The 14897-nt window shown below is 52.8% G+C and overlaps 2 protein-coding genes across 2 annotated transcripts; one reads left to right on the forward strand and one right to left on the reverse strand.

Annotated features, from left to right (window-relative positions):
* Nucleotides 1-5143: 5143 nt before the first annotated feature.
* Nucleotides 5144-9762, forward strand: klhdc9 (kelch domain containing 9). The gene is made up of 5 exons (XM_033042174.1): nucleotides 5144-5231; nucleotides 6077-6659; nucleotides 7049-7211; nucleotides 7438-7636; nucleotides 9357-9762. Exons 1-5 carry the CDS (start codon nucleotides 5144-5146, stop codon nucleotides 9518-9520), a joined length of 1197 nt encoding a protein of 398 aa, XP_032898065.1. The 3' UTR covers nucleotides 9521-9762.
* A 2262-nt stretch (nucleotides 9763-12024) lies between these two features.
* Nucleotides 12025-14856, reverse strand: pfdn2 (prefoldin subunit 2). Its single transcript, XM_033042612.1, has 3 exons — nucleotides 14646-14856; nucleotides 13881-14004; nucleotides 12025-12427 (listed from the first exon to the last, which is right to left on the reverse strand). The coding sequence occupies exons 1-3, from the start codon at nucleotides 14825-14827 to the stop codon at nucleotides 12260-12262; spliced, it is 474 nt and encodes a 157-aa protein (XP_032898503.1). The 5' UTR covers nucleotides 14828-14856; the 3' UTR covers nucleotides 12025-12259.
* Nucleotides 14857-14897: the final 41 nt, after the last annotated feature.

Genomic DNA, 14897 nt, shown 5'->3' on the forward strand with positions numbered 1-14897 from the left:
CTGCTGTTAACGGTTCTCAGGTTCCTGTACCTCTTCCCGGTGGTAGCAGCGAGATGAGAGTGTGGAGAGGATGGTGTGGGTCTTTGATGACATTAGCTGCCCTCTTCAGTCACAGCTTCCTGCAGATCCTTTTCACCATCCTTGCAGCTATCTGTGCCCTCCCTGGACATCTGCTCCTCGAATTCCCACTGACCACCAGGGCCTGGGTACAGTCCCATCAAAGTGGTCACCCCCTTCTCATTCTCAGTTCCACACATACACCCCCACGGGACCATCGCCTAGGGATGCCCTCTCTCTACCACCATGATGTGGTCCCTAATCGAAAATACAGTCCCCCGCCTGCTCTCTTCCTGAAGCATTTGTCCCTGCCTCAGCCATGTATCTGTCATGGCTCTCTTACCTCAGTCCCACATACCAATTGTCTACCAGTCATCACTTGTCTTACTCAGACCTTGAGCATGACATTGAATGCAATGCAGTCTATCACTATCTGCCTGTCCTGTCTACTGGACTGGATTTGATTAGTACGGGCATAAAAGGTTATGGGGGGAAAAGGCAGGAGATTGGGGTCGATAGATCAGCCGTGATTGAATAACAGAATAGACTTGATGGGCCGAATGGCCTGATTCTGCTCCTAGAAGAAAGGAACATGAACCTGCTCTTAATCCTCTCACCGCCTGTCCCGTTCCACACACGCCTTTCGGAGAGGGTTAACCCCCCCCCCCCCCCCCCCACCCCAAGCCCCCACGGCCTATGTCTGAGACTAGGGGTAACCATTACTAGAGTTGTTATGCAGACACTTTGCAACACTGCTGTAAAGCGTCAATGCATTTCTCCAGGGGAACTGTTGCCTGGCAACCAGAGCGCTGCAAGAAATGCAGGTAAAACAATGAGAGAGGGAGGAAGAGCGGGGGAACCGGAAGGAAAGAGGAAAGGAGGGAGGGAGAGGGTGGGGGAGGAGGTCGAGGGAGGGAATGGTAAGCAAAGAGCTTATATCGGAGCTATAAGATCTTTGGTGGGACGCAAGGAGGGAGGGAGGGAGGAAGAGAGGAAGAGGGAGATGGAGGGGGGAGGGAAGAAAGGAGAGAGTGAAAGGAGTAGGGAGGGAGAGGGAGGAAGGAGGGAGGGAGAGGAGGTATGGTGGAGGGAGGGGAGGGAGAGTGGGAGAGGGAGGGAAGGAGAGTGTGAGGAGGGAGGGGAGCAAGGAGAGGAAAATAGGTGCTGGTGTAACTCAGTGGATTCAGCAGCATCTTTGGAGGACATGGACAGGTGATGTTTCCATTGGGACACTTCGAGGGGAGGGACAGGAGGTGGGGGGGGGAGGAGATAGTGAGACAGGGGGAGCGGGGTGATGGGGAGAGGGGGTGAGGCGGGAGATGAGGCAGTGGAGGGGTGGGTCAGGGGGAGGGGTGAAGTGGGGGGAGAGAGGGTGAAGCAGGGGGAGGGAGGGGGGAGTGCGGGAGGAGAGGATGGAGGAGAGCGAGGGGGGAGGATGGAGAGAACAAGGGAGGGAAAGAGAAAGCGAGGATGGGATGGGATGCGAAAAGAGGGGGAGGATGGAAGGGGGTAGGGAGGAGGAGAGAGATGGTGAGAGAAAGGGATAGGGGCGGTACAATGGGAGAGATGAGAAAGATATATAGAGAGGAATAAGACATAAAGGGCTAATATGGGGGATAGAGAGGGAGGAATGGTGTGTGATAGAGAGATGGGAGAGTGAGCAGGATGGATGGAGGGAGAGGTGGGAATTTTGAAGGAGTGGTGGGTGATGAGTTAGGGTCGTGGTGTGAGGGTTGTGGGTGCTTGCAGCGAGGGGGGTTGATGCGGTGGGGGTCTGGTGTAGAGGAGGTAGGCTGGGGTGATGAATGGTCATGGGGTGTGACGTGGATAAGCTTTTCCCACTGAGAGTAGGGAAGATTCAAACAAGGGGGCATGACTTGAGAATTAAGGGACAGAAGTTTAGGGGTAACATGAGGGGGAACTTCTTTACTCAGAGAGTGGTAGCTGTGTGGAATGAGCTTCCAGTGAAGGTGGTGGAGGCAGGTTCGTTTTTATCATTTAAAAATAAATTGGATAGTTATATGGACGGGAAAGGAATGGAGGGTTATGGTCTGAGCGCAGGTATATGGGACTAGGGGAGAATACGTGTTCGGCACGGACTAGAAGGGTCGAGATGGCCTGTTTCCGTGCTGTAATTGTTATATGGTTATATGGTTATATGGGTGTGGACCGAGAGGGGACATCAGCTGGGAGGGGGGACATGTTGAAGGTTGAGGGACTAAGTGGGAGAGGGTTACTGAGGTGGGGCAAGTCGGTAATTCGATGTAAATAATTCGACAAACTGCCGGTCACCAATGTGGTTGGTCAGAGCTTGCACCCCATCAGCCTTTGCATACACATAATCCTTTGACATGTTCCCCACCTCCAACTCGATCCCACCACTAGTCACATCTTCCCTACCTCTTTCATAGAAACATAGAAAATAGGTGCCGGAGTAGGCCATTTGAGCCTGCACCGCCATTCATTGTGATCATGGCTGATCACCCACAGTCAGTAACCCGTGCCTGCCTTCTCCACATATCCCTTGATTCCGCTAGCCCCTCGAACTCTATCTAAATCTCTTTTAAATTCATCCAGTGAATAGGCCTCGACTGCTTTCTGTGGCAGACAATTCCACAAATTCACAACTCTCTGGGTGAAACAGTTTTTTCTCATCTCAGTTTTAAATGGCCTCCTCTTTATTCTTAGACTGTGGCCCCTGGCTCTGGACTCCCCCATCATTGGGAACATTTTTCCTGCATCTAGCTTGTCCAGTTCTTTTATAATTGTATACGCTTTCCACAGACACTGTTTCATCCGCAACTCCCTGGTTCACTCATCCCAAACCACCCGCTCCCCGGGTACTTTCTCCTGGAACCGCAGGAGGTGCAACACCTGTCCCTATAACTCCTCCCTCAACTCCATCCAAGGCCCCTGGCGGTCGTTCCAGGTGAGGCAGAGGTTCACTTGCACCTACTGTATCTGCTGTTTTAGGTGTAGATTCCTCTATATCGGCGAGGCCAAATGTAGACTGGGTGATCATTTTGCTGAAGACCTTTGCTCGGTCCGCCAAGGCCTCTGCGATCCCCCGGATGTTAAACACTTTAACTCTCCCTCCCATTCCCAAAGTGACCTTTCTGTCCTGGGCCTCCTCCATTGTCAGAGTGAGGCCAAATGCAAATTAGAGGAAAAGCACCTCATATTTTGTCTGTGCAGCGTATAACTCGGTGGTATGAATATTGATTTCTCCTCATCCCCTCTTTTCAACCCGCCCCCACCATAGTGGTTGTACTAGTTTCACTGTCCTGCTGAGTTTCACTCGTTATCACCTTCTCCATGTGGACCATTGTGGGTTCCACCTTTCCCTGATCATCATTGCTGGCTTTGATTGCCCTTCTGCACACCTTTCATTTATTTATTCTTTGTACCTCTTCATAGCTCTAGTTTCCCTCTCCCCAGACTCTGTCTGAAGAAGGGTTTCGACCCGAGACGTCACCTTTTCTTTATCTCCAGAAATTATTTTCCTGTACATCGGCGAGACCAAGCGCAGGCTTGGCGATCGTTTCGCTGAACACCTCCATTCAGTCCACCTTAACCTACCTGATCTCCCAGTTGCTCAACACTTAAACTCCACCTCCCATTCCCAATCTGACCTTTTTGTCCAGGGCCTCCTCCATTGTCAGAGTGAGGCCAAGTGCAAATTGGAGGAACAGCACCTCATATTTCACTTGGGTAGCTTACACCCCAGCAGTATGAACATTGACTTCACTAACTTCAACTAGCCCTTGCTTACCCCCTCTCTCTCCATCCCCTTCCCCTACCTACTTCTCCCACCAGTCTTACTGTCTCCGACTACATTCTATCTCTGTGCCACCCACTCCCCTGACATCTGTCTGAAGAAGGGTCTCGACCCGAAACGTCACCCATTCCTCCCTCCAGAGATGCTGCCTGTCCCGCTGAGTTACTCCAGCATTTTGTGTCTACATTCTGAGGGACAAGGTACATATACATTTGGATAGACAGGGGCTGAATAGGTATAGTCAGCATGTGGGGTATCACGTCTTATGAATTTGAAGAAGGAACCAAGAATATTAAGGCCATATACATTGTCTAAATAGACTTCAACAAGGCTTTCAATAAGGTTCTGCATAGTAGGCTGCTCTGGAAAGTTAGTTTGCATGGCATTCCTGAAGAGCTAGCTACCTAGATACAGAATTGGCTTCATGGAAGAAAGCAGAGGATGTTGGTGGAACGTAGTTTTTCAAACTGGAGGTGTTAATGAGTGGTGTGCCTCAGGAATTGGTGCCGGGCCCATTTGTGTTTGTGGTTTATATCAACAATTTGGATAGGAATGCGCACAGCAATATTAGAAAGTTTACAGATGACACAATGTGGGCGGTATTACAGATAATGATGATGGTTATCAAAAGTTATTGCAAGATGTTGATGCTAGTGGGCTGAGGAATGGCGAATGGGGTTTAATGCAGATAAGTGCGAGGTGTTGCACTTTGGGAAGTGAAACCAGGACAGGACTTTCAGAGTGAATGGCAGGGCTTGGGGGAGTCTTGGATCTAAGAGTACAAGTACATAGTTTGAAGAAGGGTTTCAGCCCGAAACGTTGCCTATTTCCTTTGCTCCATAGATACTGCTGCACCCGCTGAGTTTCTCCAGCATTTTTGTGTACCTTCGATTTTTCAACATCTGCAGTTCCTTCTTAAACACAAGTACATCGTTCCCTGAAAATGGCATCACAAATAGATAGGGTGGTAAAGAAGGCTTTTGGTACATTGGCCTTCGTCAGTTATGGTACTGAGTATAGAAGTTGGGATGTTATGTTTCAGTTACTGCTGTGTTAGGAGGGAGGGGTATTAATCGGTTTAGTTTATTGTCACGTGTATCGAGGTACAGTGAAAAGCTTTTGTTGCATGCTAATCAATCAGCGGAAAGACAATACATGATTACAATCGAGCCATTTACAGAGTACAGATACATTAATAAGGGAATAACATTTAGTGCAAGGTAAAGCCAGTAAAGTCTGATCAAGGATAGTCCGACGGTCACCAATGAGGGAGATAGTAGTTCAGGACTATTCTCTAGTTGTGGTAGGATGATTCTGTTGCCTGAGAAGAACCTGTCCAAGAGCAGGTGTGTTGGAAATGGAAGAGACCTGGGTGAGGGCTCCATCAACCAGAGTGGTGGGAGGTCATGTTGCCTGAAAAAGGTGGACATTTCAGACGTCCTGGAGTGCAAAACCTCACCTTAAGAGCAGATGTGTCAGAAATAAAGAAACTGGGTGAGATAGGCATGGTGTCCTTGAAAGATGCAGGGTAATTTTGATTGTGCTGGTGGGTTTGCTGAGCCAGCATGAATTGTAGATGGAGTCAATGGAATGGAGGTTGGTTTGTGTGGTGGCCTGGGCTAGGTGCACAACTCTCTCCAATTTCTTGGTGTCTTGGATGGAGCTGTTCCGAAACCATGCTGTGATGCATCCCGATAAAATGCTTTCTACGGCGCATCTGTAGGAGTTGGTGAGAGTTGTTTGGGACTTATGCTAAGGCATGGGACTTGTGCTAAGGCATGGACTTGTGCTAAGGCATGGGACATGCTAAGGCATGGGACTTGTGCTAAGGCATGGACTTGTGCTAAGGCATGGGACTTATGCTAAGGCATGGGACTTGTGCTAAGGCATGGACTTGTGCTAAGGCATGGGACATGCTAAGGCATGGGACTTGTGCTAAGGCATGGGACTTGTGCTAAGGCATGGGACTTGTGCTAAGGCATGGGACTTGTGCTAAGGCATGGGACTTGTGCTAAGGCATGGGACTTGTGCTAAGGCATGGGACGTGCTAAGGCATGGGACTTGTGCTAAGGCATGGGACTTGTGCTAAGGCATGGGACTTGTGCTAAGGCATGGGACGTGCTAAGGCATGGGACTTGTGGTAAGGCATGGGAAATTTGAGACTTCCGTGTAAGGTAGTAAAGCACGATAAAGTCGTAGGCAGATTGGCTGACTGTCCGGTGGTGCCGATTGACCTGTGAGACGGTTGGTCTGTGGCCGGTGACACTACCCTCTCCCTCCTGTTGCAGGGTGGAGCGGCAGAGGCCAGGGCCCCGGAGGGTCCTGAGGTCCACTGGAGCTGGAAGAGGGCGGGCTCGTCGCCGCTGCTGGCCCGGGCCTTCCACAGCGTCAACGTGGTGGGCGACAAGCTGGTGGTGTACGGGGGCACCAAGTCGGCGGACCTGCGGGAGGGGCCGCTGGGCGAGGCGGTGGTCCTGGCCCCCTCACTGGTGGTGGAGGGTGTGGTGCGGGGAGGCCCGGCCCGCAGTCACCACGGCACGGCGGTGCTGCAAGGGCGCTGGCTGCTGCTGGTGGGCGGCTGGGACGGCAGGCGACGGCTTACCGATCTCCACGCCATTGAGCTGGGCAGTGCTGAGCCCGGTACCTGGAGGGCACTACAGCAGGAGGCAGGCACCCTGTCGCCTGTTGGCCTGAGTGGTCACACCGTCACCCAGTTGACCGAGCGGCGGCTCTGGGTGGTGGGCCGCGAGGGAGGGGTCCGCACCCAGAGGAGGTTCGCCAGCATCTTCCAGCTGCAGGTTGACATCCAGCGGGGTCGGTACCGGTGAGTGGGCAGGGGGTAAATGAGCGAGCGAGGAGGGGGCGAGGGTAGGGGGATGGGAGGTGGGGGGTTAGGGATCGAGGAAAGGGGGAGAGGGAGAACAGTGGGGAGAGCTAGAGAAGAAATGGGGGGGGGGGGGATGAGGACAGGGTTAAGGAAGGAGGAAGGATGGGGGAAGCCGGGAGGGTGGACATGGTTGATAGAGGAAGGGGGGGGGGGGAGAGGAATGAGGATAGGGTTAAGGAAGGAGAATGGTGGGGGGAGATGGTGGGGGAGCATGGGCGGACGGGGTTAAGGATGGAGGAAGGGAGGAAGTGGAAGGAGGGAGGAAGGGAAGGGGGGGGTGAGCGGCAGGAGTGTGCCCAGTAGTGACGGCCTGTTCCCTCCGCCAGGTACGAGGAGCAGACCTCACGAGTCGCGTCGCGCTCGGGACACTCAGCGAGCCTGTGCCGGAGGCCGGGCCGTGTTGGGGGCACCGTCCAGCTGCTGCTGTTCGGGGGGCGCAACAGCCAGGGGTTCGAGGTGGCCGGGGTCTGGAACGAGGGGTCCGTGCAGGTCAGTGACGGATGGACTGTGAGCAGGGATGGGCGGTGCGTGCAAGTCCGGGTGTGTGTGTGTGTGTGTGGGGGGGGGGTGGGATAACGGAGCGAGGGAGTGTTTGCAGGTTGTTTGGAGGGTGATGGGGGGGGGGGTGGGTAGAGGTTGGAGGGTGTCCAGTTGGAGGGGGCAGTGTTGAGGGGCGTCTGACTCGGGGCCTTCCCACATCTCTAACTGTCCACAGGCCCAGCCTCCCTGTGCCCCAGGCCTCGTGGCGAGGCTGAGCTCCCTCATCAGCGAGGGGGTGGTGACTCCCGGCACCCCGACATCCCGGCGACACCACGCCGCGGTGCAGGTGGGCCCCTTCGTGGTGCTGCACGGGGGCGAATGCTTCAACAAGGCCGCCGACAACATCTGCGGCGATCTGTACATCTACGACACACGTGAGTCTCAGAGACAGTGCAGAGCGAGCTTTACTCATCCCCCCCCCCCCCCCCTTCCATCTGGTACATATATTACAGTGTACCGGAAGGTCCAGCGACGTTCAATAGTCACATTGCATCAGGCAATCATTATAATACAATAATGGCATCTTCATCTACAATGCACGGAAGGCCTTCAGAGTCCCCGTGGACACCGCGTGTTCCCTCTCCAGCGACATGCTAGCACGGACATAGGCCCGGAAGAGGGGCAGGCAGCCGACTCTGGTGTGACCATCGACTACCCGCTGCCTGGTCCAGCGAAGGAGCAAATCGACAGAGATATCCCACCCTCCTGATCGACCCTCCCCACTCCCTGCCTTGTGCCCAAATACCAGAATCGTGGAACTAAAATGCAAGCAATACTTGAGGAGCAGCCCCTTCAGATATTCGTACTGGGGCTGCAACCTCTCACACTCCATATACGCGTACGGATTTATTGCAACAGCCGGCCATTGGGACAACCCAACGAAAGTGTCCAACCTCCTTGCACGCATGACACCATGCATAACCCCAACTCCAAAACATGCGAGAGCGAATTCCCTCGTGCTCAACATAGACACTCCCCTCCGTGCCCGACCTCGTTCCCACATTCACAAACCCATCTTTTAAATATCTCAGTCATCCCTTTAAAGCGCGAGTCGCGCCAGGGCTGTATAAGCCTCGTCAGCCTTGACCGCACCTCCCCTAGCTTTGCCAGGTGTGGAAGAAGGAACGTATCCCGGATGAAAGTGGGAACACAAGGCAGGAAAACCGGTCTCACGGTGAACACCCACGTTTCCACCGGTAATAAGACCCCGCCCACTGTGAGCCCCTTCTCTATTGCTCGGGCCACCTCCTGCAGTGACTTTAAAATAAACTCACATATCCGCCCTCCAATCTCGGACGAGGCAATCACGTTCTTCTGAAACAGATCGTGTTGACCCAATTCTATTGCCTCCTTGGTCCACTGGTACCCGGTTTGGACATTGATCCCATATGTGATCCCCCACCCACGTCAACGTAAGGACCCTCCTCGAATGACCCTGAAACTGCAGCTGAAACCACAGATGTGTAGCTCTGAGCCAGAAACAGAGACAAAAGCAGTGGTCTCAGTCGTAAATGGCAGCCGAAGTTCTCTCCATCCGAGCAAGGAAAACGCCCACGCTTATCTTCTCTGTCGAGAGCAATTTTGGGAGGCTTTTTCCAGGTCTACCGAGCCTCCAGAAACTGCCGGATTCAAAAAGTACCTTCTCTTTGTTTATGCCCAGGCGACCTGGTCTGGGCAAAACGGTATAGAAGCAGGGTTTCACACTGCTAGAAACCACAACCCCCGCTTTTTCCGAATCCCGATCACCAGGTACACTCCAGAAACGCTGGAATTCCTCACTAAAAGGAGAAATCCTTTGAAGATAAGTCTCCGCAGTCCGACGTTATGTCAAACTTTGAAAACTCACTGCTTCTGTCCCTCTTCCTTCGACAAAAACCCTTTAAAAATGACTTTGAAACCTCTCGGCCGGCAGAGCAGAGCCACTCTGCATCCCTCCTTGAGAGCTTCACAGTGTCTGACCCGTGCCCCCAGAGTGTGTCACGGGACGGTGTAGATGGAGTTTTACTGTGTCTGAACCGGGGGTGTGTGACGAGACAGGGTTGACAGTGCACTGTTTGTTGATCTTTCTCTCTCTCTCTCTCCTGTTACCCTCAGGACCCTCTGCGGGGAGGTGGTATCAGTTTCCTGCCAGCGGGGTGGAGCTGAGGCGTGTTGGACACCAGCTGGTGGTGCTGGGTGAGCAGCTGTATGTAATTGGTGGTCTGGGCCCAGACGGCAAGCACTGCCCCCCTGACATCTACACCTTGGCGATCCACTGAGCCCAGGCTGCTTCCCGCTCGTTCTGCTTCAAATAAAACTGCTGTCTGGGACACTCTACAGGGTCACTATCATCTGGCCGGTTTGCCATTATCGAGTCATAGACCACATATACTGGCCGTGTGGCCCACATTGCCTAAACGCCATCCATCCGTATTAATGTCGGAAGGAATCGTATCCAGTCCTCCAGCACTTGGCCTTCTGTACTGCTTCTCTCGACAATTAAATGCTGTCACTGACTCTAGTTTCACCTCTCTCCAGCTGTGTGTTCCAGGTACTTCCCACTCTCTGACCCCATCTAAATCTCACCCCTTTACCCTAAATCTAAGTGCTCTTGTTTCATCCAGCTCTGATATGGGGAAACGATTCCTTGTCTACCCCATTTATAACCCTCGTCAGTCTATATCAGTCATGTCTCCTCTTACCTGCTCTGCTGCAGGGACCACAGACCTAGCCTCTCCACACAACTGGAGCACTCCATCCCAGGCAATATCCTGGTGAAGACATAAGGCAGTGAGTAAAACACACTGAAGTAACTCAGCAGGTCAGACAGCATCTGTGGAGGATGGACACTGACCCGGACTTACTCCAGCACCATGTGTTTTGTTCAATATACTGGTGAATCTGGTCTGCACTCCACAGTGCTCCACACCCTTCCAGTACCCAGTTCAGGTCTGACTAAGATGCAGCACCTCCTCCCTGCTCTCAGTATTCAATGCCTCCGCTAACAAAGGCAAGTATCCCAAGTGCCAGCAGTCAAGGGATATGGGGAGAAAGCAGGAACGGGGTACTGATTTTGGATGATCAGCCATGATCATATTGAATGGTGGCGCTGGCTCAAAGGGCCGAATGGCCTACTCCTGCACCTATTTTCTATCACCCTATAGCCTCCTGTGCTCCAAATAAAGTTGTAGCGTGCCCAACTGTTCAGTTCTGGTCCACCACTGATCTTCTCCCCAACCACTTTAAAATATATTGATTGACACTCCCTCAACCCGAGCAATTGTTTCCTCAAAACAAGATCCAATAATGCTCCTTCCCTCGCTAGCCCAGCTACACACTGCATCAAAACGTTCTCCTGGACATATCTCAAATTCTGCTCTGCCTTTATGACTGAGGCAATTCCAGTTAATGTTTAGGAAACAGAATCACCTAGAGGTACAGGCACACCTTGACATACACAAGCATGAGTTATGGAAACTCGCACTTGCGTAAACACACAATAGGTGGTCCGGTTTCCTGAATGACCTGTTACTGCAACGGGAGGATGGCGAAGGCTTTCCGACCGCATTGTAGATATAAAAGCATCGTCCGGGCTCGCTGCTCCTCCAGTTTCTTCAGGCCTCCACCGCTAACAGGATGTGCTATCACCATGGGGCTCCCTCCCCTATCACCAGCTACCACTTCTTACTGTCAGCCATCACTCAGTCTGATCCCCACCGCCACCTTCTCCCCCAGTTGCCGAAATATTCCAAGATGGAAGATTTTGGCAGCTCCAGGGGGGAAAGTGGCAATGGAGGGGAAACAGACAAATCGGCAGGAAGAAGCAGCAGCTGGTGAGAGGGGAGGGAGCCCCACGGTGACTGGGCATATGCTGTCAGTGGCAGTAACCTGAAGAAACTGCTGCCAGCCAGGGGCTACAACAGCTGCATCAACCGCATTGTACCGGAGCCGGTGAAGAAGGGCTCCATAGTGCAGACCAGCAGCATCGGCGCCTACTTTTACGGTGAAACGACAGAAGTGCTGGAGTAACTCAACAAACCATATCAGTCTGAAGAAGGGTCTGGGCCCAAAGCATCACCTATCCATATTCTCCAGAGATGCTGCCTGATCTGATGAGGTACTCCAGCACTTTGTGTGGTTTTGTGTATTAAACCAGCATCTGCAGTTCTTTGTTTCTATCTAGGTTCTAGGGCGATTCTGGCGTAAAATCTGTTTTACTCAAGGATATACAGAACGTGACTTATTGTTCACAATCTCTACCCATTTTGATTATTGATTTCAATAGAGTGGGGGTGACAGAAGGGAGTGGGGACATGGGTGGGGACGACTGTACATTCCAACTGAACATCTACTCTGAGCCATTCTCCTGTCGACTGTCTCAACCTTCTCCAGCAGCACTAGCAATCCTTTGCACTGAAGCCCAGCGAGTGCTAGCAGTCCGGATGGGCAAGGGAAGCTTCCTCCCCTCTGCTCATGAGGTGGACCCGCGCCTTCAACGATCAGCAGCCAGGGCGATCTGCTGACCGAATATTGGATTAGCTGTGTTTCAGCCCAGGCATGCTAGCGTTACTCTGGCCCTGGTCCCACCAGCATCCCTTCACTGATGTCCATCATTGGCTGCCCTTGGTGATAGAGCATTCTCTGCTTAGGGACCCTATCATCTCCACTCTGTAACACCTGGACAGGCGGCAACCATTCAGCCCGTACCCAGTCTGTCACAAGGGAGCTCAAGCCCAATTGTGGGAAAGGCAGGGTATGTGGTAGAAAAGTCAGAGGCTCCTGGTTACAACTACAGAGTTTAATAAGCACATTAACAGATGCACACGTTACAACACAACAATGTAATGGAGAACCGTGCCAGGAACCCCGGGCCGAGTAATTTGGGTCCCTGTGCCACACAAGACAGGAGCCCAGTGTCCAGGAGTGATGTTGCGGTGCCTTCCCCAGTCGGAAGGGCCTGGGGCCTAATCTGCTCCTCCAGGGAGGGAGCGGGGGTGGGGGAGCCCACCGGGGCCCGGCTAGGACACCAACACCCCCGTGCCCCCCGTCCTGCCGCTGGAGTCGTTCTCGCGGGTCGACCTGTCTTCCTCGTTCATCAGCCTGATGTTGTACTTCTCCCGGTATTCAGTCAGCTCACGGCCCTTGCTCTGGATCTGGGCGTTCAGTGTCTCAATCAGCTTCACCAGCTGCAGGAGCGGACAAACCAGCGTTAACACAGCGGGATTCAGGGTCATGGGCGGGGGGGGGGCATCAACGTGGCTCATGGTCATGGGCAGGGGTCAACAGTGTGGCTCAGGGTCACAGGCATGAGGACAGCGGTGTGGCAGGGGAACTGTGGTGCATTGACAGGGAGTAAGCTGGTGCATTGGGATTCCTCAATATGGTGGAGGTTACTGCCGTGACACTGAGGTCTAACATTTTAACACACAATCCCGTGTCCATAACCAGTATTGGGGCGATAACACACAGAAGCAGGCCCACCAGCCCACCAAGTCCATGCTGACTGACAACCACCCATTCACATGATTCCAAGTTTATGCTCCACACATATTCCCAGCCACTCTCTACATTCTACCCCTCACCCACATAAGGGGACAATTTCCAGCCTCAGTCTGACTCGGTCTTTAGGACATGGAAGAACATTTGGGCTCCTGGGGAAACTCATATGGTCACAAGAAGAAAGTGCGAACTTCACATTGACAGCACCCAAGGTCGGGAACTAACCCTGGTCTCGGGCACTGGAAGGTAGCACTAATGTTCAGGTATGCATCTCACTTTGGGGCAGGAGAGTTGAGCAGTGGGATGCTACAAGGAGCAGAGAAACCAACTGCCCAGATGGACTATAACAAAGTAGTGGATCCGCCAATGGAAAACATCCCAGGCATTAACTGGGACAGCCAAGTTTGGACTTTCCCTTTCCCTGCCTGTGGGAGATGACTAATCACATTGTCAGCTGCATCCAGTGAAAGTCTCAGGATTCAAAGCGATTGATAGATTGGATCCAAAGGGCTCAGTGGGAAGGAGCAGAGGGAATGGCTGGTGGGTGTTTGTGTATCTAAAGTGGTTTTCAGATGGACCATAGGATCAGTCCCTCGCTCCGTGTTGTGGACACTGGTAATTTTAGAAGTCAAGTGTTTATTTGTAACTGGCTCATATGCACTGGATATGAACCAGAACAAATTCTTAATTACAGCAACTTTATTGCATTGGATATAAAGCAAACACAAAACATTTATGCCATCAGTTATTCTAAGCAAACTAGATAATAGTAGAGCTAAATATAAGACAGGGAGCAAAATGGAGAAGTTTGCAGACAGTAGAAAAACTATCCATGTGGATGGCAGTGAGGCAGAAGGGTCAGGAATGCAGAGCAACGGTGCAGGAAAAACAGCAAATATAGTTCAATGCCAAGACGAGAGGTGATGCAAGGCAGCGAGGACTGATTAGAACTAATGACCATTCACTTTCCTTCAGACGAGCCTCAGACTACAAGGGCAGGGAGGGGGTGCAGGAACCATTCCAATACCAGTTGGACCCCAGCCTGATCCTGGGGATAGTTCTGGTCACCATGACCCAGATAGATGAGTTTACACCGGAGAGAGGATCTCAGAACCTCATCCGATGTCCTGGCCTCCTCACCTGCTGGCGGTTGTTCTCCAGCGCTGGTAGAACCTCCTTCACCGTCCGCTCCACCAGTACACCCCCCACCATGCGGTAACACTTGCGGCTGGGGTCCACCTCTGCGAGGGTGTCAATGACAAGTCTGGGAGGGGTAGAGAGAAGATGCGATTAAAGTGCCTGCTCGATCGCCCATCACTCCCCCTACATTTGCTACTTCTCCCCTGGACAGAACACACGACCCAATACTCAGTGAACCAATCACCCCCATCTTCGGTGCCCACCATGCCATCCCTCTCCCTCACAAATTACTCCCCAAAAAACTAGATCTTCCCCAAACAACCTGGTCACAGTTACACACCACGGAAACAGGACCTTCGGCCCAACTTCTCCAGGGTGACCAAGACGTGACTAGTCCCATTTTCCTTACCTCCCTCCAAATTATCCCTATCCGTGCACCTGTCAAATAGTATTTAAAACTTTTAAATTGTACCCACCTCTAACGCTCCCTTAGCAGCTCTTATCTACTTCACCCCCCCCCCCCCCCCCCCGGCCGAATCCCCACAATGTTATTTACCACCCCCTTCTGCAGCCATTATTCAGATTCAAACTTTATTGTCATTGTGCAGTGTACAGTACAGAGACAACGAAATGCATTATCTCTCTCTATGTCCAATGCCCCCTACTTGAATGCCTCCGCCGCACTCCTCCTCTCACCACCCTCCTCCCACCATCCTCCTCCTTCTCACCACCCTCCGCCCCCTCTCACCACCCTCATCAACCCACCCGTGCTCCGCAACCTCCTGCTCCAGTTCCGCCCCTTTGCCGGCCAGGCCGCGCTGCTCCTGCCGCAGGCGGTTGAAGCCGGCCAGCACCTGCTCTGGGCTGGGCCCGCAGGCAGAGGCAGAGGCTGGGCCTGGTGCTCGGGGCCGGACAGCACCCAACCCTGACGCTGCTCCACTCGCCATCCCACGGAGGCGGCGACTGCGCCGGCCACCAGCGCGCCGCCTTTTATAACCCCTCCCCCAGCGGGTGCCC

Source organism: Amblyraja radiata, chromosome 24 (assembly GCF_010909765.2).
Source record: "Amblyraja radiata isolate CabotCenter1 chromosome 24, sAmbRad1.1.pri, whole genome shotgun sequence".
NCBI classification, from domain to species: Eukaryota; Metazoa; Chordata; class Chondrichthyes; order Rajiformes; family Rajidae; genus Amblyraja; species Amblyraja radiata.

What these genes read in the sequence shown, in the direction of transcription:
- klhdc9 (XM_033042174.1), top strand. Translation starts at nt 5,144, where the DNA reads ATGATTCTGTTGCCTGAGAAGAACCTGTCCAAGAGCAGGTGTGTTGGA. An exon ending in GGGCTCCATCAACCAGAGTG is followed by an intron (nt 5,232 to 6,076) that starts GTGGGAGGTCAT and finishes TTGACCTGTGAG; the next exon opens with ACGGTTGGTCTGTGGCCGGT. An exon ending in TCTGTACATCTACGACACAC is followed by an intron (nt 7,637 to 9,356) that starts GTGAGTCTCAGA and finishes TGTTACCCTCAG; the next exon opens with GACCCTCTGCGGGGAGGTGG.
- pfdn2 (XM_033042612.1), bottom strand. Translation starts at nt 14,827, where the DNA reads ATGGCGAGTGGAGCAGCGTCAGGGTTGGGTGCTGTCCGGCCCCGAGCA. An exon ending in CAGGAGGTTGCGGAGCACGG is followed by an intron (nt 14,005 to 14,645) that starts GTGGGTTGATGA and finishes TACCCCTCCCAG; the next exon opens with ACTTGTCATTGACACCCTCG. An exon ending in TGGAGAACAACCGCCAGCAG is followed by an intron (nt 12,428 to 13,880) that starts GTGAGGAGGCCA and finishes CCGCTCCTGCAG; the next exon opens with CTGGTGAAGCTGATTGAGAC.